General features: G+C 34.3%; 2 protein-coding genes across 5 annotated transcripts; one reads left to right on the top strand and one right to left on the bottom strand.

The window, feature by feature from the left end:
- Positions 1-3,712: 3,712 nt before the first annotated feature.
- Positions 3,713-6,980, bottom strand: TAPX (thylakoidal ascorbate peroxidase). 3 transcript variants are annotated; one of them, XM_086250435.1, is made up of 11 exons: positions 6,525-6,975; positions 6,314-6,434; positions 6,134-6,234; positions 5,959-6,046; positions 5,725-5,792; positions 5,548-5,634; positions 5,173-5,247; positions 4,967-5,044; positions 4,788-4,892; positions 4,240-4,314; positions 3,713-3,932 (listed from the first exon to the last, which is right to left on the bottom strand). In XM_086250435.1, the coding sequence occupies exons 1-11, from the start codon at positions 6,915-6,917 to the stop codon at positions 3,780-3,782; spliced, it is 1,344 nt and encodes a 447-aa protein (XP_086106561.1). In that variant the 5' UTR covers positions 6,918-6,975; the 3' UTR covers positions 3,713-3,779. The 3 variants fall into 3 exon arrangements, with proteins under 3 accessions (XP_086106561.1, XP_086106562.1, XP_086106563.1); XM_086250436.1 differs by having other exon boundaries at positions 3,713-4,089; positions 6,525-6,973; XM_086250437.1 differs by lacking the exons at positions 4,240-4,314; positions 4,788-4,892 and having other exon boundaries at positions 6,525-6,980.
- A 5,043-nt stretch (positions 6,981-12,023) lies between these two features.
- On the top strand, positions 12,024-24,727 carry ALDH3H1 (aldehyde dehydrogenase 3H1). Of its 2 annotated transcripts, none has more exons than XM_086250878.1 (10): positions 12,024-12,357; positions 21,215-21,283; positions 21,417-21,513; positions 21,631-21,837; positions 22,621-22,736; positions 22,854-22,958; positions 23,040-23,212; positions 23,354-23,444; positions 23,894-24,043; positions 24,306-24,727. In XM_086250878.1, the coding sequence occupies exons 1-10, from the start codon at positions 12,127-12,129 to the stop codon at positions 24,543-24,545; spliced, it is 1,479 nt and encodes a 492-aa protein (XP_086107004.1). In that variant the 5' UTR covers positions 12,024-12,126; the 3' UTR covers positions 24,546-24,727. The 2 variants fall into 2 exon arrangements, with proteins under 2 accessions (XP_086107004.1, XP_086107005.1); XM_086250879.1 differs by lacking the exon at positions 12,024-12,357 and adding an exon at positions 18,917-19,412.
- Positions 24,728-24,842: the final 115 nt, after the last annotated feature.

Here is a 24,842-nt window from a genome sequence, read left to right as displayed (position 1 = left end):
CTTTTCTTAACGAAATAAAAAATAAAAACTGGCCAGACAAGAACCTAAAAAAACTCGAAAAATTCTCACATAGAAAAAACAAGATTAATCATTAAACAACATAAGAAAAAAAAAAGATTTATAGAAGAAAGTAAATAAAGACAAATCAAAGCTCAACTCCTTAATTAATTTCAATTATACAAATATGAGAGAGCAATATCTGATTGGCAAAAGAGTGTATCAGTGTGGCTAGACTGGTTGGCATCCCCAACTACCAAGTATTGAATATCAATCCATGGAGGTATACATAGCTAATCGATACTCAGACCTAAAGATGAAGAAGTTAATTTGGATTAACTGGATCTTAGTGACTACTACCATGCCCATGATAGGAATAGGATTGATTAGCATAGGAAGCAAAAACCGTCTTAAATTGCCACTCTTTAAGGCCTCTAATTTGGCCAAAAAAAAAAAAAGGCCTCCAATGATATAAAATTCCCCAACATGTGCACCTCAATTCACCACAAAAACCAACACGGCAACCCACCACTTCTAGCTAGCTCTAGTGATAATAAAATGGGATAAGAAATAGAACTTATTGGGTGTTGGAAAGGGTCACTTACATAGAGTCATGTTTGTGATGCCATATCAGATTTCTCGTCATCATTAAACATATAAAGAGTTAGATCACACATAAAAAATAAATAAATAAATTTAGATCACACATACTAATTAATGTTGAGATTTTTTTAAAATACTTCATACCCGATTAGTTCAATAGTAGCTAAATCGAGAAAATATTGACATGTATAGTGTGTGCATCTGTGAAGGTGTATAATCAAACTCATCCACCAACTTCGTACTACACTACTACATGTGAGATAAATGTTGTGAGATTTATAAAAAAAATTTGTGTGTTGGCGCAAATCTTACACTTAAAAAAAAAAATATTGAAAAATGAGTAAAACCTAAATTTTAAGAGTGAAAAAAGCCTTCATGGCACATCATTAATATCGTTGATGGTGTTTTCACATGGATACATGAATAACCACCATGAAAAGGTACCACATCAAATCATCTCACAATATTTTTCCTCTAGCTCCCTCCATCCCTCGCATGATTTGCTACCTAATAGTTGATTCTCTCTTTTCCCGCGAGAGACGGCTTGATTTGATTCAATCGATCAAACACTATTCAATTACTCTATTAAAATTCCATATAATCGATTTGCTAATCCTGATGAGTGCAGGCCATTAATCAATCATTGAGGGGTTATTTATTGGACCTTTTTAAAAAATGTTAGAAAAAAAAAAATGATGGATATTAAAGAAACATGATAATAAAAGTTATTTTTTCTATTATCAAACAATAAGAAATCGAGAAGGCGTGAATTTGAGAATTAATAATGTATATCAAATTACCATCTTAATCTTAATGCTAAAGGAACATGGGATTCAAAGTAGCAATTAACCATTGCACCATCCAAGGAGGAGAAATAAACGATGCAACTATTTATACATGCTGCCTGGATTTATGATTAAAAAGTTGGGGATAGGATTTGATTATTGAACTTTTACCTTGGGTCCATATGGAAAAAGAGGCACAGCAAGAGCACGAGTCCCATACAAAGACAAACAAGGGTGAAAGCAACTTTCCCATAGGCTTTATCAGAAAAGGGCCAAAAGGCTGATGAAGTTACAAGAACAATATGAGCTCACTCACTCAATAGTAGTCAATACCCATTGAGAGCAATCATTGTGGTTGGACCCTTTGTGCCTCCCATTTGGGAGCACACTGCAGACCTATAATTTCTTTATTTTCCTTACACTTTTGACCCGACTCCCGAGTAACAATGGAAATCGTGAAAAATTTAATTCAGGGTGTTCGACAAGGTGTTAGATTGTTAGTCTTCGCAATGCTTTAAAACATATTCATTGCACCATAGAGTTGGAATAAAATAATGTGATGATAAAGTGCTACACAGAATATAGTAACACAGTGTAATAAAACCTATGGTAGATAATACGGATAAACACAAAAATTGTAAACTTTACAGTGTATCTCAATTTGATTCATTAACTATAAAAAATGTCAATTTAGTTCATAAATTTTTCAAGTTATACCAAAGCAGTACAAACGTTAACTTCCATCAAACAAATTAACAGAAACTGATCATGTGCACAACAAGTAACCACATTTTTAGCGACATTTCTGTCTGTTCATCATATTTTCATGTGACCAATTTCGTTAATTTTCGAATAGAAATTAACGTTTATACTACTTTGATACAACTTGAAAAATTTGTGGACTAAATTGAAAATTAGTGTAAAATTTGTGAATTATTTTTGTATTTAACCCTAGATTATATAATGAGAGAGCCAACACAATGATATATGCATTCGTGATATGATTTATTTTTTTTCCCTCCTCTTGTGGAACTACATCTGCTCCTCCAATTGAGAACTACATTTCTCTCATACCATTCCAACCCTTTGGGCCCTTCACATCAATCCAAGATCCAAATTCTACTGTTTTTCCAATCCTGAAGCCATTCTCCAAAAATCAAACCCATTTTTCCTGTTGTTGGGTTTAAACTTTATCGTTCGGGTGGGGCAATGTTCTACACATAATGAACTGAAGCTGAAAATGCTGTTGCACCAAGACTTTTTAAGTTAAAACCTTCAAACTTATATGAAACTTATGTGATTAAACTGGAAACAATATCGGTATTCCGGTATTCCAGTTTTGGTATGTTGTCTAACGAGGCATCCTTGAAGGCTACAGAGCATTCATGCAAAAGAGAAAAAAGGAAATTAAAAAGATAAACAGAAAGAGGCTCAAGTGAGATTCAAAGTACAAAATTAGATGGGAAAACCCGACAATTAAGAGGAAGGGTTGCTCAGTATTTGCAATTTCAAGTTTGGATGGATCAGTTATATAGGAGTTGGGTCCAATTTTCACTTGGGTTTCGATTAACTGGACCAAGACCACATCCTTTAAGCAGCATCTAGCACATAACTGTATTTGTATTCCACAATTGCAAAAATGATGTTACTACAGAAAAAATAAATTAATGGCAATGGCTTGACCATTTCCATAGTTACAAGTTTATGTTACAAAAACCTGGTAAAATAGCATATAGCCAAATGATAGATTCAGTATTACAAACAACTTCGAATACATTTTCCTTATTGCGGAATAGAGAATAAATAACGCATAACTAGGCGTGGGTAACCAATGGAGCAAAAGAAACCAACCTGAGCTGGGCATCGGAGATCATTTATTGGTCAGAAAATACAATGAATCATTTCATGTCAGCCTGGTTTCACTTTATTCCATTTGGGTGATGTATAGTGTCATAACCTTTAACACAGAAATTTCAATAAACATTCTTCAGTCAAGAGGGAAGAACACAAATTAGTTGGTATTTGGATGTATGAGGTTGAACATCACCTTTAGGTCACCTGAACATAAGTTATCAATAATTGTGCACTTTTTTCAAGAGCTCAACTTGCTCTATTATGTGACAGAAATATGTGTGCACTCTGAGATGTTAAACACATGGAGAGCCATATATTGTATGAACCGCCTTCATATGTGAAACTTAATGCAAATTTCTCACAGGTCAACAATGTTCAAATTTAGGTTTCAAACAGTGAAGAACGTTTGTTTGAAATCATAGATGATATTAAGTAGATCAGATATTAACCCTTGGGCAATGCCTCTATAAGTATGAAGCGCAAAATAACAATGCAATTCTCATTTATAAAAAAATGAAAATAAAAACAAAAGCCCCAAACTTAGTTTCCAAGTAATGATGTCAAAATTGCCAAAACAGCAACCCCAATAATAATATTCAGAAAGTAGTTAGACTGTAGAGGCTTATCTGGGCTCCCACCAACAGCTTGATACTCGGCCCGGATCTTCTGCTTCATAGACTCTGACAGCTCTCTCTGCAATTCACATAGGTAATACTATTGAATTTTATTCCTTTCTTCTTCATTTAAGACTTCCAACTATTAGATGTGAGTTTCACAGGTATTGAAAATTGCTTCATCTTGTATTATTAAAAGAAACGGCACATGAAAACATGATACTCGCTTTTTAATCCTGCAGCAAACCATAGAAAGCAAAAACCATGAAAAATTTGCATACAAAATATTTCCCCCACAATTGTCTTCTATGCTCAAAGATGCAAGGGATTCTTGAAAATTATTGACCAAAACAAATATTGAGGTGTGAGTTTTCCAAGGTTATAACCTTTCCAGATGAGTATTTGGCTGCCACAAACTTTTCTGGTGCAGGTTGTGAAGGACCATCATCAATCACAATACCCTGATCATCAAATATAATTGACAGTCTAAGGTTAATAGGCAAAATACTACAGAAGGAACAAGCATTCATGTGTGTGGCTAAATGCATTTTAGGGTGTCATTTTTAAGTAGCTGGATGGAAATAGCCAGACAGGTCAGATAACAAAGGAAACAGAACAAATCATCTGACTAAAATCAATTTCTTTGAGAACAAGTATAAACTTCCAGAAGAAAATAAGCTTGTTGTGTGCATCTATTATGCGACGAAACTGTGTTAAGTAGGTGCAGTGCAACACTGTGCAGAGTCAAGTTCTTTAAGATAGTTGGCAAATAACCATTTTAGATTGTTTTTTTTTTTAAACAAAAACCAAAGTGAGGATAAGGTTTTCATAGCTCAAGCATTGGCATGCATGCAGCATTATAATAATTAAACTAGCTACATTTAGTTCGAACCCATAACAAAAAATATAAAGGCAAAAATTGAAGGCTTCAAACCTCTGGAGGATCAAATTTGGCTCCCAAGTTGCTGAGTTTAGCATGAGCTTCAGCATAATCCTTGAAGAAGGCTTCTTGATCTTCAGCATATTTCTCAGCGTATACCTGCAAATTATGTAAATTTCCATGTAAAAAAAAATACACCAACAACCGCTTCACACTCAATTTTATCGTCTTACCTTGAATGATGGATCTTCAAAAATAACAGCATCAGTTGGCAACACAAGTAGATCTTCATCCCTTCTTTCCTTGATATCCTAAATAAAACAGTGACAGTAAGCAAAAGGAAAGCCTGTACTAGTCCCCCACTCCATCCAGCCTCCTAGTGGAGTGTGTGCATAGTGCGCATTCACAGAAATAAAGATAGTATTTCCAGATTTCAAACCTTGAAGTAGGAGTTATCAAACTTCAACCATTGTGCTGTCCAGGACTGTCCTCCTGGTTCCCCTGGCCCATCTTTCTGTCATGCAAATAAATGCTAGTTAACTTACAAGCTATTGTATTGAAATTGTTCTTCTTATCATTAGTATATTTATCATAACTGCCGCTACTAAATAATGACTGGATTATTGAGCCACCCTCAATCACAATCCAACAAAAGACGGAATTTGATGTGCCGGGTTTGGTTGGTTGGTCCAAATAACTGTACGGTAACTATATAAAATCTCACAGCCTCAATTGAAATATCGTATGAAAAGTATCCAACTTAAGTCACTCTAACAAAGAAGCAATCTTTCATGAAATAAGATTGATTCCATACCGTATATTTTGTCTCTGGCTTTCCCCAACCACTGCGTTCAGGTCTGGACCTCCCCAGAGTGTGTGCCCCAGACAATGCAACTATTTCCTACAGATCAAACAGCACCATAAGTAAACGTCACATGCACATCATGATGTCCAGAAACCTAGTATACGGCACTTAGGTTAAGTAAGTCACCTTGTCATTTAACCCCATTCTGTAGAAAACCTGTCGTAGATGATCAGCCGGTGAAGGCGGGCCGGCAGCTAAACAAAAACCAGAAAATATATGCAAAATGAGTTGAGAAAATTGAAGCAAAAGGGTATACAGGAAGTGCCAAAACAATTTGAAATTCCCTGTTTATCTAGGCAGGGCATGTTTTTGTCTGCTTAAATCCTAAACCCCATATCAAATTAAACATGTTTGACTAACCAGGAAGCCTCCCTTCTTCTGGGCACTGCTCAGGTCCCGAAACCTCGACTCTCCCATACTTCATTGGGATTTTTGGGCCCCCAGCCTCCTGAAAATCCAAACGAGCTTAGTCAGTCAGTACAATGAGCTTACAAATTTGATTGGTATGAATGTTAGAGAAAGAGTAAAGAATGACCTCGACAGCGCTAGCACTGGCCAATTGGAACAAGTCTGCGTATGTGACACCAGAGTACTTGTCTTTGATAGGCTGAATAAGCTTCAACGCATTCACAAGACCTGAAAAAAACGTGGCAGCTTATTAATCAAAAAAACAAAATCAAAATGCTTTAATTGCAACACTGGGTTCGGTCCTTACCTGCATTTGCTGCATGTTTGAGCTCAATTTCAAACCTCAAGCTTCCATTAGCTCCACCTCTCTGTGGCCACTCCTCAATGTTCTTGTTGTACGTACCAGAATCGTGCCACCCCAAACGAACCTGCCACAAAAAAAGTGAATAAACTTCGTCAGCTTCACTTAAATTAGGTAAATTTTCTAAGTGAAATTAAAAATTCGGCGAGAAAAGTACGAGAATTGGGTGGCAGAACTTGGTCTTGAGGAGCTCCTTGATGTCTTCTTTTGCAAGCTTCAACTGCTCCGGATCGGAAGCGAGGCATTTGGGAGCGGAGGCGACTCCGGCGAAGCCTCGGTTGGCTGCGTGAGCCGCCGCCGGCGAGGGTTTGCGGCCAAGGAAGAGGTGGGAGATGAGCGGAGAGGAGCCGAGGGATTTGAGCGAAGAAGAAGAGGAGGAGGAGGGAGAGAGGGAGAGTCTGGCGGAGGGGAGGAGGCGAGAGGAGGTTGCGACGGTGGCGCCGCCGAAAACGACGGAGGCCATGGTGGTTGAAGTGTTGGTGTTGTGAGCGGGTGAGTGGGAGAGTGATCGTGGTGTTGGCGGTGAGAGAGAGAGTCGGTGTAGTGCCATTTTTAGATCTTCTAGTCTATATTTGCTGCCTCTCCTTTTCTTTCGGATGTGCCTTAAATGGGCCCACTGCCGGCCCAATGCCACACGCCCTCCTTGTTGTGGTTGGTTTTTGTGTCCCTATCCTTACTTCAAAACCCACTACTCCCCAAAATGACAGGGCTATATATATTGCTCAAACCTTAAAAACTTAAAAAAGACAATTTTTATTTAACATTATATTTAAAATAATCGTTTGACTCGTTCAACAAAATTTTGAAAATCTTTGAATAAAATACCAAACAGGCCTTTATTCTTACATAAAAATAGTGAATTTTAGTAATTCACTATCGTCATTAAAGTGATTTATGACCTTAGATTCTTAGAAGACCAAGAATAATAAATAATTATTTAATTTTCAATTATCAAGATCAAAATTACCAAAGTTTTATCTTCGTAGAAGTCCAAAAAAGAAAGACATGATCAAGTCTTTCATAGTAAATGTTTTTACCAATTAAAATAGTAAAATAATGGGAACAATGTTAATGAGACTTTGATGCTATGTATAGCATCTCCCTTAGACATACACTTTTGAATTATTAAAGTGATTGTTGACTTGATTTTTTTCGTTTGCCTCAAGCAACAACAAAGCATATAGCAGATGTTAAATACGAGCCTTTTTCTTTTTGGTTGGTGACTTGGATTTGTCTGTGAGTAGGAAGAGTTGAAAAATTATTTTATTTCATTTTTTTTAATGAGATCTAAATTCTAAACCCTGAAAGTAGATCACATTTCATAGTTGGGAAGTCCTAGATCCTTTCCATACATTCAAAGCCTCGATATACTTTATGCCTTTGGGCTTTATGGACATTTTTTTTTTTCAAAACAAAAAGATAAAAAAAAATCGTTTCATTGAACATAACTCCATCAAGTGGGGATAAAATATAAAAATACAACAATTTAACAAAATTTGAAAAAAGAAAACTATTGCAATAGCCAACTATAATCTCTGAATACACTAAAAAAGAGAGGGGCTAAATTACACTTACAATCATATAGTTTTCACGATTTTTCACTTTATTTTTTTGTAGTTTCAATTTTGATAATAGAAGGCTTGTAGTTTACTTTAACTTGCAATTAATTAAATTTTTTCAATAAATCAACTTAACAATTTAAAAAATGTCATAACTTGCATGTGATAATCATGTGTTGGGGTAAAATTGACCTTTCAAAATGATTGTCGGTGATTATGCAAACTAGGTCATCTTTCAAAATTACAATAACTACAAGAACTACAAGCGTAATTTATAACTTATTGACATACGCAAAAAATAGAAAGAAGAACAAATAAAACTGTAGAAACAAACACAAATATTTCAAACCCCACGATTCAAACTTAAAACTGTAGCCAAAACTCATATAAATTGGTAACCTCGCACGCCACCAATGAACAAGACACTTGTATCAAAAAAAAAAAAAAAAGAATGTACAAAACACAACAACCCATGGGATCCTCAAACATGAAGCCAGTCATCCTCTCTCTGCTCCTCATTAGCATGGTGGTGCTGATGAGCCAAGAGGTGGCTGCAGCCCAAAGGGGGCCCATCATTCACCCTGGAGTTCTTGATCCATGCAAACGACCAGGAAAACCTCACCCGGGTTGTCATCCAAATAAAAAAAGTGGTCATCCTCAACCCGCTAACCCTTATAACCGCGGTTGCTCAAAACATTATCGGTGTCGTAATGGAAATTGATTATATTCTGACCAAGGCTAACTAAACCAAAATGTGGGTTGTGTGGAACAAGATCATTAAGGATTAAGGAATGCTTACTTGCCTTTCGGAAAAATTGGCATTTTGATGTAACTTCTCTAATACACATAATACATCATTGGTTTGTATTGTAACGGGAATAAGGGCAGTTCAAGATGTAAAAATCTTGGTGCTATTTCTATATAGTAATGCATATGTTCTACTTCTATTATTTTCTGTCTATTGTTTTGTTTTTTTTTTCTCTAAACAAAACATGTCAATACTAGACATGGATAATGCATGGAGCCCATCAATATTCATAAAATTTTGACTTTACTTTTATGTCTATGATCCACTAGTAGATATATGCCTTTTGCATCTCTAGTGGATTTGATTATGGCAATAGATATCTAAACATATGTAATGTACTAATGTGACTTCTCTTTGTGAAGATCACTCAAGACGGCCTGAATGAAGCCCAAAAGTTTGAGCCTGAGCTTGGGTTAGGTTGAGTCCATTGGGTTTTTGAATATTTTGGGTCAGGCCTAAAAGAAAATGGAAGGGGCTAAAGCCCAATCTAGTGAGTATGTAAATTTTGATATACATTGTTAGTTTATTCTCTAATAATTTAAATTTTTGAGATTTAGTAGTTATCTAATATTGTATATTTGTATCAGAGTTTTACCTTGCATGAAGTCTTGCGTTCAAAACCTCCAATAATCCATTCTTTACTTTTTTGTTAGTTTGCAATGCGTAAAATGAGAGGCTGCAGGGTTGCACCTGTAAATGTTTTCGATCTAGTCTCCAATTCAATGGCTCTACTGTGTCTGCATGGAGTTAGTTGCACGTGAGGGAGAACTTTAGTTAATTTGATATACATTAATAGTTCATTGATCTCTAACAATTTAAGCCTTTAGAATGTTATGTCCAACACTAAATATGATAATTTTCGGACTTAATTTGACATATCTCTGTGGATAGGCATAGACATACGTATGACACTCCTTAATTTGTAGTCACTCAATTCAATTGAGAGTTGAAGGTTGCGTATATAATTGTTTAGCGTGTGAAGAACTCAAAAACTTAAACAACTAGCTAGTTAGACTTAATTTGTTGTACCGACTTAATTGACAATCTCATCAACACAATGAATGAACTTAATTGCATGAAGGAGGTAGGCAAACGTAATCAACTACCTACGCCACCATAACAGCAAACACCACAATTAGCATGCAGCATGCATAATATTGCTGTTGCGATTGAATAAGTAGTAGGCAGTTGTCTTTGTATTATTGTATACCAGTCCCACCTGCATGGTATAGCAATAAGCAAGCCAAACTAAAATATTAGAGCATTAATTCTATATGTGGTTAATGTCTTGATTCTTCAATTCCTGTACTATTGCTAGACATATAATTAATAAATATGCCTAATTTTTTGTTTTAGTTTATGTAGTTTTAACTATTTTTCACTTTAAGTTCCGTAATTCTAATTTCATCAATTGTGTCATTCTATTTTTATAAGTGTTCAATAAATCAAGGAAAAATTAATAGTTTATGTAGTTATAACTTTGTCTATTATTGAGAGACATAATGACCATGTGCATGTGCTCTACACATAAAAAAGTATAATGAAGTTGTTTTTTCTTGAATAGATGACAGAGCAATTACAAGTGGTCATATATAAAAAAAAAAATTCGCAACATGCACTGTGTGTTGCCGTATAAGTTTTTAATAACGTATTATGTGCACGTTGTGAAATTAAGATTAATAATAGTGTACGACAACGAGCACTTAATTGCACGTTGTTAATGAATGCTTTCAATAATAGACATTCCGCGCGTTGTCTTATTGACATTATCATTTCATGTTTTTGTTGTAGCCGGTTCTTTTAACTAAGTTAGGCTAAATTATAATTTTGACTCTTATAGTTAATTTAGATTATTTTCCACTTTGGTCTCTATAATTTGAATAAGTTTCCATTTAATTGATTCCTAAAATTTGGATTATTTTCCATTTTGGTTGCTTCACGTGCATGACACATTTCCATCTGTAAATTTGGACAAAGTTGCTAATTTGTCATTCATTGAATTTGAAAAACAGAGACATGATTGCCAAAATTTAAATCATATGAACTCATTAAAATGGAAAATAGTACAAATTACACCAAAATCATGATTTAGTCAATAAAAAAATTATTAATTACATTCATCCATTTGTCCACGTGTACATGAATGATTATTAGCTGTCATTGTTGATTATAGTGTGAGGTTTATCAATCGGGTAGAAATCTCCTGTCCTCAAATCCCTTCTTTCTTCATGTCCCTCTCACAGATTTTGAGGGCCTTATTAATCAACCGCTACTATACCCTCACACTATTAATTTTGGCAAAGCAAAGCTGTTAATTAAATGAATATAATCTATTAATTTTCATTTTTCACAGTTTTACTACCATGTGACTATGCAAAAGGGGTTGTAATTAACTTGATTGCTTGCCCAACCCAGACGAGTTCTGAAGTTATATATATTTTCACAATGGCTTTTGGTCCGCTGAAAACATGCATCAACCAAGTCGTTAACCTAATACTATATGTATATACTTCACCAATCTCAAAATCTCAATCAAGTGGCCCAGAAGTTGCAAAGTTGGGTCAACCAACTTTTGGGAAATTGGGAATCATCATCCTAAAAAAAATTATGGGAATCTAACAATTATTTTAAATTAAACACACCCACATTGCACATGGGAATCTAACAATTATCTATAAAAAAAACTCAATTTTCGTTCAAACTGTTTTTTTTATTTCAAATTGGTTTCTTCTGATCCGCATTGCACATGTGACTTTGTAGCCTAGTGGCATATTTTCCTCCTTTTATTTCGACATAGATATTTTCGTTTGAACTTGTTCAAACAAGTTATTTCCCTATCAGAAGCCTTAAAAGAGGTTTAGAAAAAGAAAAAAAAAAGAATTTACACCCTAGTTTCATAGAGAAAAAATGGGTTATTCTACAATATTGACCAATAATAATACATTACTTGTTTATTCACATGCATGTTTCGAGAGAATAAAATTTACTAAAACGTTCCGAGTTGGGACCCACTTACCCTTACTAAAACCCGAATGTGTGTAACACGCTTAAGTTTCAATAAGACATATTTCTATAGGACATCTCTCACAATGAAATAGGTCCCACGTATTATTGGGAGTCTACCATTGAAGCATGCCTCACGAGAGACTCAGTCGTGTAACACTCCCACTAGAGAGACCTACGTCACCTTATCTAACCTGGTGAGAAATCATTTTAAGCCAAAAGCACAAGACAAATAGAGACATATTATGCCTCTCTTGTAACGCTTTGTATTTTGCGTGTGACTTTTATAAGCACATACAGACACACAGACCCGCCCAGACTCTGAGTCTCTCTCATATATCCTCAACTCCCACGCTCTCTAATTCTCGTATCGATCGATCTCTGTGGCGATGGCGGCGGCGACGACGGAGGTGGAGAGAGTGCTGTTCGATACGAAAGACGCGGCGGCGATGGTGGAGGAGCTGAGAGCCACCTTTGGCTCTGGCAAGACCAAGAGCTACGAGTGGAGAGCCTCGCAGCTGAACAACCTCATCAAACTGGCGGACTACCATGAACAAGAGATCGTCGACGCTCTTCGCTCCGACCTCTCCAAGCCTGAATTTGAATCCTTCATTCAAGAGGTTCCATCTCTCTTCTCTCTCTTTTTTTTTTTTTAAATTTATTTTTGCTTTTTGATTAGTTTATTGTGTATGTGATTAGAGGGTTAAGTTGATGATGGGCACGATTTTGATTAGTTTATTGTAATCAGGATTCAGGGCACGATTTTGTCCATCATTTTTGTTGATACAAAGTTAATTAAATCAAGTAAAAAATATAAAATTAAAAGTAAATTACTCTAAAGTCTATTTTATAGTCCTTTCTTAATGATAAACAAACTCACTTAAAAAATTGAAATGATGAATATGTTCACTTTGTATAAATAAAGCTCATGTTATATTTTGTTCCATGTTTTTAGCGCCAATTGCTCGGTGGGTTTAAAAAAAATAAAGAGAAAATTGCCACTCAATTTATAGCTAGGGTGTTTTTAAAATTTAAATACCTACTGTCGCACGGTAACAATGATAGCAACTTCCGAACGTAAAGAGGCATTTTACTGAGCACTTGGTGAATTGTACCGAGTGCTCGATGAAGATGTCGAGTGCTAAAATTAATAATTCTAGTCGTATCGTGTCTAACTTGATAGGGCTTGATATGTGTTTTTGTCAAAAATAACTTGCAAGTCCCGGTGATATATAGGGACTGGTTTCACGGCAGGGAGAGAAAGAGAGAAAGAGAGAAAGATAAAAGAAGGAGAGGAGAGAGAGAGAGAAGAGAGAGAGCCAAATAGCCAATAAGAAGAAAGTGAAAATGTCATCTCTCCCTATTCCAATGATAGAAAAGTTTCTCTCTTTTTGTCAAACCGTGCCCGTGTTATGAAAAAATTATAAGGTATAACCGATGTACCGATATGTGGTATAATCAATCCAACGTGTAAGAGTATTATTGGACGATGTATTTATATTAGTAGGGTATAGTATTAATAAAATTCACTCATACACATAGACTAGTTATATCACGTGTCAATATATAAATTATATAGAATAATTTCTCTGTGTTATGATGTGACCACTGGAACGTGTTTGGATTATTCTAGTGTATATTAGGAGTTTTTGTCTCCTGAAATGTGTGTGAGCAAAATATTTTTGAATTTATAACATTTTTCTGAACATATGTAAAAGTGTGAGTGTCACATTTGGGTATCAGTACCAACCGAAAATCCTATTATAACACACTCTTAAATGATAACTAATTGTATAACATACAAACACAATCGACATACTCATATTTTGTGTACATCTTTTCTCGAACTGGCTCAAGTCTTTGAGGACGTAACGTAGCTTGGGCCATGTGTGTGTGTTAAGAATTTCAGAGAAGCACATGATGATGATTCTCACAAATTATAAGAAATATATGTACTTTAAAACAGATAGAACATGAGTGTACTATGAAAGTAATTAATAATAATTAAATAGGATTCCTAAATAATACGGTACTTTGGTTCCAACCCAAAAGTTCAATAAATGATGTCGTCCATTTTTGATGCCTAGGTGGACCTACACTGATGAGTGATGCATGGCCAGTGAAACTTTAGTACCATCCATTAAAACTTAGTGGACCATATGCCATGTATTAAATATTGATGAGTTCATATTTCTCCAACTAAAATATAGGTTTATCACCGTTAAATGATGTATGATATCAACTTGAATTGTAGATGTTAGTTGCCATTGTTTTATTTAGAGATTTGCTGTGTCAGTGTACGAGGCCTTGCGTCATATACTTACTGCATTGTGAGTGGTGTATGTGCTTCTCTGCTTCATCATAGGTCATAGAAATTATGGAGGAATTGCATGCTAGTTTGCCTTTTCCCACCCCCACAACATTCTCTTGCTCTATACCCTATTTGATTGGAGTTTGGTGGTCTAGTGCGATGGATTTAAATGTTTGTGGTGGCAAAGGGTTTTCACACCTTTAATTTGTTTTTTTACTTAAAACTCTTTTTTTTTTTTTTTTTTTTATATATAGCGCATCATAAGATATAAACTTAAAAACTTATTACTTATTCACTTTATTCAAAATTTATCCCTTATTCACTTTACTTAAAACTTATCATTTATTCATCATATTCTTATTCTAATGCTAATATCACTATATCTCTCATGATAGTGTTTCGTAGTTTAAATTTAGTGTTCGGATGAAACTTGTATTTTTATGTCTGAATTAAGTGAGTTGACGTAAAATTTAATACAAAGAGGTTGTGTGCATATCATGTGTCACATATATTATACATATATTAGAGATTTTATTTATGTAGGCTAGCATGGCATTTCATGATTATGGTACTTGCACCATTTGTTCCTTTCACAGTTTGAAAGTTTAGCCTACCACCATTTAAAATCTATCTTGTCGTAGTCGCAGTCACTTGGTGGGGGTGACTTTGTTAACTAGGAGCAATATGTGTTGTTGGGTTTTGGTTGGCGGTGTGTACCATTTGGGAGAAAATTGCCTCTAATTGGTGGGTGGATTTGTAAGTAGTGATGATGGTGTAGGGAATGACTTGTTCTGAAATGTTGGGTTGACAAGTCTTTTCCTGACCATGTTGGGTTTATTGCAATAACTATGGTTTTGGCCCTTTTGGGGGTTATGAGGGTGTCTTTTCTTTTATTTTTTTTGATGCTATATTGTTTGGCCTTATTAGTTGAAAATTCGTTTGGAAATTATTATTCTCGTGCTGATTTTGTCTTCAGTTTGGCATCACTGATTGAAACTTTGTTTTGTAACTTTTGTTGAACACAAAAAAAAAAAAAATTGTACTAGCCTACTAGGTGAGGGTTGGTGGAAAAATTACTTAGAATTATAATAGTTAAGGGTACCTAAAATAGGTTAGGTTCAAGATATACAACCCGTTCCGGGAAGCTTCTCCTCAAAGTGAATTTTAGAAGCATTTAAAAGGTTGCTTCTTAAAATCGCTGCCAATGGCCTTGGGCTGTAATAAAAAGTTGGAGTGTATTCTTTTACCAAATGGGTTTTGGATAGAAATTATCAAAAAAAGTGATTTTAGGTCCAAAAAAGCAAAACTAGATCAAAACTGAAGAGACAACAGCTTAACATGAGTTTTTTTTTTTAATTATTTTTATTTACCAATGTGGTGGTTATGAATTCACCCAAATTGTCAATAACCATCTGATCTGGTAGCTATCACGTCTTTTCTTCATGAGAGGAGATTTTAAGTTTAAATCTTATATACTATAGTTGATACATATAAAAATAGGTACATTAATTTTAATTATTAAATTTTAATAATTTTTTAATTTAGGTAAAAAAATTAAATAATATTTTAGATTAGGTACTAGTTGAAAAGTTAAATAAAATAATAAAGTAAAAAATATTAAAATTTAAAAATATTACATCACATGCCACTACAATTAAAAATATATATATAATATCACAAATATTATATTAATTTATATTATATTGTATTGAAAAAAAAAATCAATCCAGTCACAACTTAACTGTGACTGTCTTGGTAAATTAAAAGAGACAACTCACACTACTATACTATGTATTATTTTGAATAAAAGTATTGTTTTGACCTCTATTTATACTATATTGTAGTATAATTTCTCTAAAAATAATTCAATTAAGCCACAACTTAACTGTGACTGTCTTACAACTTAGATGTGACTGTCTTACAACTTAGATGTGACTGTCGTTCAGTCACAACTAAATTTAAAGTTGTGAGTGTCGTACAGTTATTACTAAATGTAAAGTTGAGACTACATTAACAAATTTTTAAAATAATATAAAAGCCTTAAGGGTAATTTTTCCAAAACCTTATAAATTTTAACTAACACCCATCATATGTGGGCCAAAGGACAAAAATGTCAAATAGAAAATACTCAAATCAAATGAGTCAACATATTTGTGATATAATCTAAAAAACTACATTTAAATTTAGTAGTTCAATTGAAATATTATATGTTGTTTATGCTATACCAAAAAATTATTGAGATTTAGTATTTAATCCTAATTTTCTATATAAAAATTCACTATATAATTATTAATATTAAAAACCTTTCTAAAAAAAAATTTAAAACCTTAATTTTAAATTAAATATATAATATTGATAATTACACACATGTTATAATTTATGTGAGTCCGTAAGATATGACGATAATTGTCACACAATAATTTTTCTAGGCCTGGGCACTAAAACCAGAAACTGAATTCATCATGTTCTGTGTCAATTTCGTTCCGAAAGATGATACCGGCCATCATCCCGTACCGAATCTCAATGGAATGAGAATGATTTCCACATCTTAATCCTAATTGATTCCATACCGAACGATCATATTTTATTTTATTTTTTATGAAGTGTGAAAAAAAATTATATATATATTCTTTTGGACTTGATATAATAATTAATAATTGCATACCTATTATAGAGAAAACTGAACCCCCTATTATAATTTGTATATGTTTATAAGTTTATTATAGTTTATATTTTATAGTGTATAATACTATATAGTTTATAATTATATATAATAGTATACTACTATACCCTATACCCTATACTTTTACCAAAAAATATATAGGGTATAGAGTATACTAGTATATGGTTTGGACTTTAGAGTATACTAGTATATGATAAAGGGTTTAGACTTTAGAATATACTAATATATGATATATGGTTTAGACTTTAGAGTATATTAGTATAGGGTATAAAGTATAGAATATACTAGTATAGGGTATATAGTTATAATGGAGCATTTAATTGCTATTAGGTGCAAACTTAACAATTTAAAGGGTGTTAGTGTAAAGTAAATGACTTGATCTTATTGGATTATAATAAATATATTTCCTTGTAAAATAATAAACACAAGCAGTTGGTGGCGTGGTGGGCTCCTTTGTGGCTTCTTCTTGGTCCTAGGTTTGAGTATCTTTTTAAGTGTTATTATAAATGTTTTGTTGATAGAGAATTTTGCAATTGGTCCCGATCTCATCCCGAAATTGTTGGTCAAAGATCAGGATGGGATGAGATGACTATTTTCAGACAACCATCCCATGCTCGGTCCTAAATTTTTCTATGTAACTTCAAATTAATTCATCCAGCCTATCGAAAAAAAAAACCCCATCAATCGATTATAGAAATATAAATACCCCATCATAATAGAGAAATTATTCTGTATAACCGCTATATTGACACGTGGTATAACCAGTCTATTTGTTATAATATGAGTGAATGTTATTAATACTATACCCTACTAATATAAACATATCGTCCAGTAATATTCTTACACGTTGGATTGGTTATACAACGTGGCGGTATATCGGTTATATCCTATAATTTTTCATCATAATAATACTAATTCATCAGACAAATTTGTAGTTGTAGAAATATAAATACTCCATCAATTGATTGAGACTTTGAGAGACACAAGAGGACTACCTGGGTCATGATCCCATTAATTTAAATAAATAACAATACTTAATAACGCATATATGTGTTCACTATTGAGTATTGAGGCTCATGTTTCATGCTGTAATCTGACTTGTAAATCAATTTCTATTATGTGAATTAAACTTGGATTCTGTTTTTTTTTTTTTTTTTTTTTTTTTTTTTTTTTTTTTTTTTTTCACACTACTTAACTAGTTTCTAATTAAATAGAATCATGTGATATAGTTTTAGAGACAGGCAGAATATTAGTAAAAAAACGCATCCAAACTAAAATCTAACTATTATTAAAATCTTCTATTTATTTCATAACAGTTAGATGATTAAACAAATTTTGATTAAACAAAACTTCTACCCATACCCTTATTTTTAACAGATGTGAGTAGTGAACATTGATATCATGCTAAGATTCATGGTTTATGCATAAAGATAGTGTTTGGGTGAAGAGAAAATATGTGAGAACATAGAGAGTTCTTAAGACAGAAAAACCAGAGATGTTTTTATTAATCTTGATTAAAAACTAACAGAATGAACAGTAAGCCTTTATACTTGGGCAATACAACCACTAAGCACCGACTTGTGTCACCAATTAACACAGTAACCAAGCTAACTAATCTATAACAAACTAACAGCTAAGCATCCTAGTTAGGAGGCGCCTCCTTTCTTTTAATGGCCTATATATATATATATATATATATATAACTTCTGTTAATTGATCTCTTGAATAAAGCTTAATTAAGGGATTTTTGTGAACCAGCTTCATGTTGTAATTTAATATTCAGATTATCCTTACAAAAAATGTAAAAATAGATGGTTTGAATTATCAAATATGACAGAAGGGACCCTACAAGAGATTTTTAAATAACTTATTAAATAATTATTTTTATTGGTACAATCTCTTTATATTTATTTTGTTGATCAATTAATATTTTTTGATTTATTTGATGATGATTTTTTAATGAAAATTTAAAATATAAACAATTTGAATAATTGAAATCTTATGTAGAGTGAACCCATTGACATATTATATCAAAACTTGTGTTAAAAAAAAATGTCACGAAAAAAAAAATGTCACGGGTATGCCTCCAAATAATAATGTAAAAACGTAGTGTGTAGAAAATGACATGTAAACCAGTTGAAGAGAAAGGAAAGGAAAGGAAAGCGGAGAGCTAAGGAAACCCCCCAAACGAGGAATCAGGCCTCTCCGTCTTTGACAATTACACCAACACCTCCATCATTAAAACTTGTTTGCTCCTCCTCCCAAGTCAAAATCCTTACACTTTCACACTTGTATTGTATTCTGTACTTACATGGTTACATACATATATAAACACACATATATCCCAAGGTCCAACCCACTCAGACTCACCACCACCCTGGCCTAATACACACACAGATACATATATACGTTCTTCTTCTTCTTCTTCTTCTCGGTTCTAGTTTGAAAGACTTGAAATGGCGGTTGTGGAGGAGAGGGTACAAGTTTTCGATGCAGAAGCAGCCTCGGCGCTGGTGAAGGAGCTGAGGGGGAGCTTTGCCTCTTTCAAGACTCGGAGCTACCAGTGGAGAGTGTCGCAGCTCCAGAGCATCCTCAAGCTCATCACCAATCACGACCAAGAGATCGTCGAGGCTCTTCGCTCCGACCTCTCCAAGCCCGAATTCGAGTCCCAAGTCTACGAGGTCCCCCCAATTTTCAGATTCATCGTTAATGCTTTCTTACACGATATATTTATATATATTCTTTTGGTGTTTGTTGTGTGGTATATATCAATAATCTATACCTATATATTAATTTATAAACTGGGTTGTTGTTAGATTTTGCTGTGTAATTATGGGTCTTGATTTTCTTCTTCTTCTCTTCTTCTTCTTCTTTTAGTGTATTTTTCTTGTTTGTTTGTTATATCTGACTGTCAGTTTTGTTGGTTGCTGTATTCTTTGATGAGTAGAAACTAGTATGGTCCTATTAATGGTGTTGATGAAGTTTAACATGACACGCTATAAAACCCTGATTGTCCAGTGAATTGTTCTAATCAGAGCCATAATTTCCAAATTTACTATTAATTAGGTGGGAAGTGTTTGTCACTTGTGGTGGTAAGAAACGCGTTTCTGTCACCCAGAATGATGTATATAATAGGAGGGTATGGGATAGTGAAGCATTAACCACCTACTTGGTTTGTATTCCTGTGGGTGCTGCTCTGATATAGCATAATTTCATTTATTCTTAATTCATATTTGCTTGTTTTGTTGCTTTTGCTTCAGTTTTTTCTTTTTACTGTGGGTTACTAAGGTTCATAGGAGGGTCAGGTGAAAGGGAGTGATAGTTAACTGTACTGTTTTTAGGTGGTTTGTCAAAAATTGGGGTCCGTTAATTATGCTACACAGGAAGAATTTAAGAAGTGGGTGGATCACAGGGATATTTAATGACACCCCAGTTAGCTTTTCATGAGTCAAAGGCTAACCTTACTGTCTTTCTAAGATGTGCTACTTATCTGTGGCAGTGTGGCTTGTGACAGATGTGAAGAGCCCAGAACTTCAAATTTATTGCCATAGAGAAAATGGTGTCTCAGACTACTTTTTGACAGGATGAATTCCCTCCCCTCCATTTGAAGGCAGCCCCTCCTTTTTTCTGAAGGGGGGAAGACCCAGAGGGAAATTGAGGGTTCATTTTTTGCGGGCAGTAATAGCTCTTATAAGTTGAAGAGTACTTTTTTAAGTCTGTTCTGGTGTCATAAATATACATATATCATGAAATTAGGATTTATTTGAGGTTATATGATCAGTCATTTTTCAAAAAAATAAAAAATTGGATATTAAGGTTACAAGCTACATGTGTTATGACTTTATGAAAAGGTAAAGAATGAATGTGCCATTAACAACTTGGGATTAATTTGGGTGCTAAGTTTAACTTTGGGAATTTACTTCGGGTACGAAAAGTTATGTAGGACAAAATGTTGGTTACTATTGAGAAATTTCCAGGTATATAAATGTGACAACAATAAATATGGTGTGGTGTTTTGAGTACATAGTAGACTACAGATGTTTAAAATATTAGTTTACATAGAGATATTAGTCTAGTATAAAATATATTATTTTAAATTTTAGATATCTTATGGATTGGCTTCTATGACCTGGCTCCTCTCCAACTCCATACAAAGATGGAGAGGGTCAGTCTAAATTTGAACTTTGGATTGCATGTGAGGCACAACTGTGGTCCACTCACGAATCAGATGTTTCTGCACCTTGGACGGTTTGGATTGAAGATTTGCCCTCTCCATTTGCTAAACAAATGGAGAGAATCCTTTTCCAGCTACTACTTGTGGTTGTGGACATGATTTGGCTTTGTACATATGTGAAATGTAAAATTGTTGAAAAAACCACTTATCTACCGAATACAGTCATCCAGCCTTGTAAAGGCCTCGTCTAATAATGATCTTTTATTTGTTACTTACCCCCTGAATTGATATATATGGTTTGTTATGCAGATAGCTATGTTAAAGAACTCATGTAAAGAGACACTTAAGGAACTGAAACGGTGGATGAAGCCAGAAAAGGTATATTTTGTCTGAAACTCTCTAATGAATGGCAACTTTTAGCTGTCATATTGTCTTGACAGGGAGTTTAATTGACATTTGCATTAAACATTTATTTTGATTTTTATGAGTAACATTTTTCCTTTAACTTCAGGTCAAAACTTCAATAACCACTTTCCCTTCATCAGCGGAAATAGTGTCTGAACCTCTTGGTGTAGTGCTAGCAATTTCTGCATGGAATTATCCTTTCTGTACGTTACTATCAAACATGTATTTTTATATTTGAGCACTGAGCTCATATATCTTACTCACTGGCCCTAATGTCTCTGTCTTCAAACAATAATACTTACGTAATATTGGTTTTCCAGTGTTGTCTCTTGATCCAGTTGTTGGAGCCATTGCAGCAGGTAATGCTGTAGTTCTAAAACCATCAGAACTTTCTCCAGCCACCTCGTCATTGCTTGCAAAACTATTAGGGGAATATATGGATAGCTCTGCTGTAAGAGTTGTCGAGGGGGCTGTTTCTGAAACATCTGCACTATTAGAACAAAAGTGGGACAAAATATGTTACACAGGTTCTTACGCATTTCCTCTCTTTTCAGTCTGATATTTCATTTTCCTCATTTTACAGTGATAATAAAATATTGAAGATTTTGATTAGGTGATATTTCAATAAATAACTATTACTCTGTGGTAGATCTCCTTGTGTATGATATAAAGATCCACTGGTATTTTGTAAAGATGAAAACAGAATTCTCTTTCAATGTTAAGCAAGGGAGAGGATGAAATTTTTAGCTCAAGTTAGAGGGATCTGTGTTTCAGCTACTATAGGAGATAGCTTTAACAGGGTACCATAAGGTCCTTGCATAATCTAGTGAGAGGGTGCTTTGGTGCTCAGCTCTTCATTTGAGGTGGCATTTTTAACTTTTGTCTGTATGAAGAGTTTCCATTACAAACCTAATGTGGATAAATTTATGAGTACAAGTGGCCTTTATTTTTGGTTTGTAAAAGGAGGATGCAGAGTAAGATGAGAAGACCATCTGATGTCCTGTTGAATGGCATCTGTACTCTTTAGTTAATATTATTTTTTCTAAATCTGAATTGTGTTTAGTTATAGGTCAACTATGTTTTCCTTATCATTCTCACTAGGATGTCTCCTCTGTGTCTCAAATGGTGTTTCTAAAGAGAATGAAATTTTTTTTAGGGATGATTGTAGTCTTGCATCTGAAGTTGATTTTGGTGCTTTAGGCACTGAAGTTGAACAGTATCATTTTGTACTTCATTGAGATTGAACAATATCATTGTTTGTACTTCAAATTAAAGATTTGACTAAAAAACAAACATTGTTAAATTTGTAGGCAATGGAAGAGTGGGACGCATAGTGTTGGCTAGTGCTGCAAAGCACCTTACACCTGTTCTTTTGGAGCTTGGAGGAAAATCTCCTGTTATTGTTGATTCTTCCATCAACTTACAAGTATGGAGATCATCTTCCTTGCATAGTCTCAGTAATTTGTCATTTCATTTTACTTGCTGCTATGTGATTTTCAGCTCCTGTCTTATATAGAAACTTCTGTTATTCTGTTTTTCCTAGGTTGCAACTAGGCGAATAATTGTAGGAAAGTGGGGGTGTAATAATGGACAGGCTTGCATCTCCCCTGATTACATTCTTACAACAAAAGATTTTGCTCCTAAGTTGGTAAGATTACCTTCATATACCATTGGAGATCTGAATTTGTTTTCTGTTTGTTTCATCTTCTCTCATGTCTCTTGTTCTCAGGTGGATGCACTGAAACAGGAATTGGAGAAGTTTTACGGGAAGAATCCACTAGAATCAAAAGATTTGTCTCGTATTGTGAATTCTAATCACTTTTCTCGTTTGGCAAAGCTATTGGATGAGGATAAGGTTTCTGGTAAGATCGTCCATGGAGGTGAAAGGGACATAACCAACTTGTAGGTTTTTACTATCTCTGATTGTTATCTTCTTAGCTCTCTCTCTCTCTCTCTCTCTCTCTCTCTCTCTCTCTCTCTCTCTCTGAATAGGCTTGATAATGTATCTTTGATGCAATTAATGCTTCTTTCTTTTGATCACAGGAGGATAGCTCCCACCATCTTGCTAGATGTCCCTACAGACTCTCGGATCATGACTGAGGAAATATTTGGTCCTTTGCTTCCCATTGTCACGGTAGGAACCAAATCCATGAGTTTTTTCTCAATGAAAAGAATTTGCAATAAAATAATAGATAGTGTATCATAATTAATTTAAATAGTCTGGCAACAGTGTTGCATGCTCCTCTGCACACTGAACAAAAGCTACAGAATCGTTCCTCAAACTGTAACTAGTAACAGAAAATCTAACATGGTGCTCTTTTGGGAATAAATACAAAGGGAAAAAGTACAGCTACCTTCATGTGCGCACAAAAGCAGCTAATTTAAAAGGTGGCAATCTGTTTTAGGAACCACTTCTATTTTCTGGACCAATGGCACTGAAATTGATGTAGGGTAATTGTTGCAGAGCTTTAGTTGTGGGTACTTTTTGAGAGAGAAGACTATTTATCATTGAATTTTTTTTCTGCTTTTATTTGTACGCAACACTAGAGATCAATGCAATATATTCCCTTTTGTTTATAACAGGTTAATAAGTTGGAAGACAGTTTTGATTTTATAAACTCTGGAACAAAGCCCCTTGCTGCATACTTATTTACCAACAACAAGAAGCTGAAGGAGCAGTTTGTAATGAACGTCTCTGCAGGGGGTTTGGTTGTCAATGACACTACCATACATGTAATAATTCTCCCTCTAACTTCTTGAATGAATCCACATGTACATCCATGCATGCATGCCAAATACTCATATATGTTGGTGTTATTGTGGATATATGAATACTGAAACATGAGATTGGAGTACAGTTATGCATTTATATAGCATTACTACATAAATTATAGCATTTCCATCTGTCCATGCACATATATATGCACAAATTATTCTATTTCATTTTCTGAATATATTTAGAATCTAATTATATAATATGTATTTGATGGTACAGCTTGCTGTTCCTACCTTACCGTTTGGAGGAGTTGGGGAAAGTGGAATGGGTTCATACCATGGGAAATTCTCTTTTGAGGCTTTTAGCCATAAGAAGGCAGTTGTTTATCGAGGTTTTGCTGGGGATGCTCCTGTGAGGTACCCACCATACACAAAGGGCAAGCTAACACTTTTGAAGGCTCTGATGGGTGGTAGTATATTGGGCATACTCCGAGCTCTATTTGGATGGTCTAAGGCTTAAAAGATATGAGGATCTGGCTGTGATACATGTGATCTCTTCTTTCTTCATATTTGTGGAAGTCTTTGTATAATGTGACAATTCGGTTCTGATTTCAATTTAAACAAGGTTTGGTTACTTTTGAAAAGGGAAAAAGAACATGAAAAATGTAAAAACTGTTGATAAATATCATAGATTTTTACATTTCAATGTGTCAATATTTTGTTTTTGCTTAGAGGCTTGGGACGGTGTTGTATAAAACCGTTTTATACAACCTTCTCTTACATTCAACATACATGTTAACCCGAGTGACTAGTTTTG

This window comes from Dryas octopetala, chromosome 7, assembly GCF_963921425.1.
Source record: "Dryas octopetala chromosome 7, drDryOcto1.1, whole genome shotgun sequence".
In the NCBI taxonomy this organism is placed as follows: Eukaryota; Viridiplantae; Streptophyta; class Magnoliopsida; order Rosales; family Rosaceae; genus Dryas; species Dryas octopetala.
This window is presented reverse-complemented; position numbering and strand designations above follow the sequence as displayed.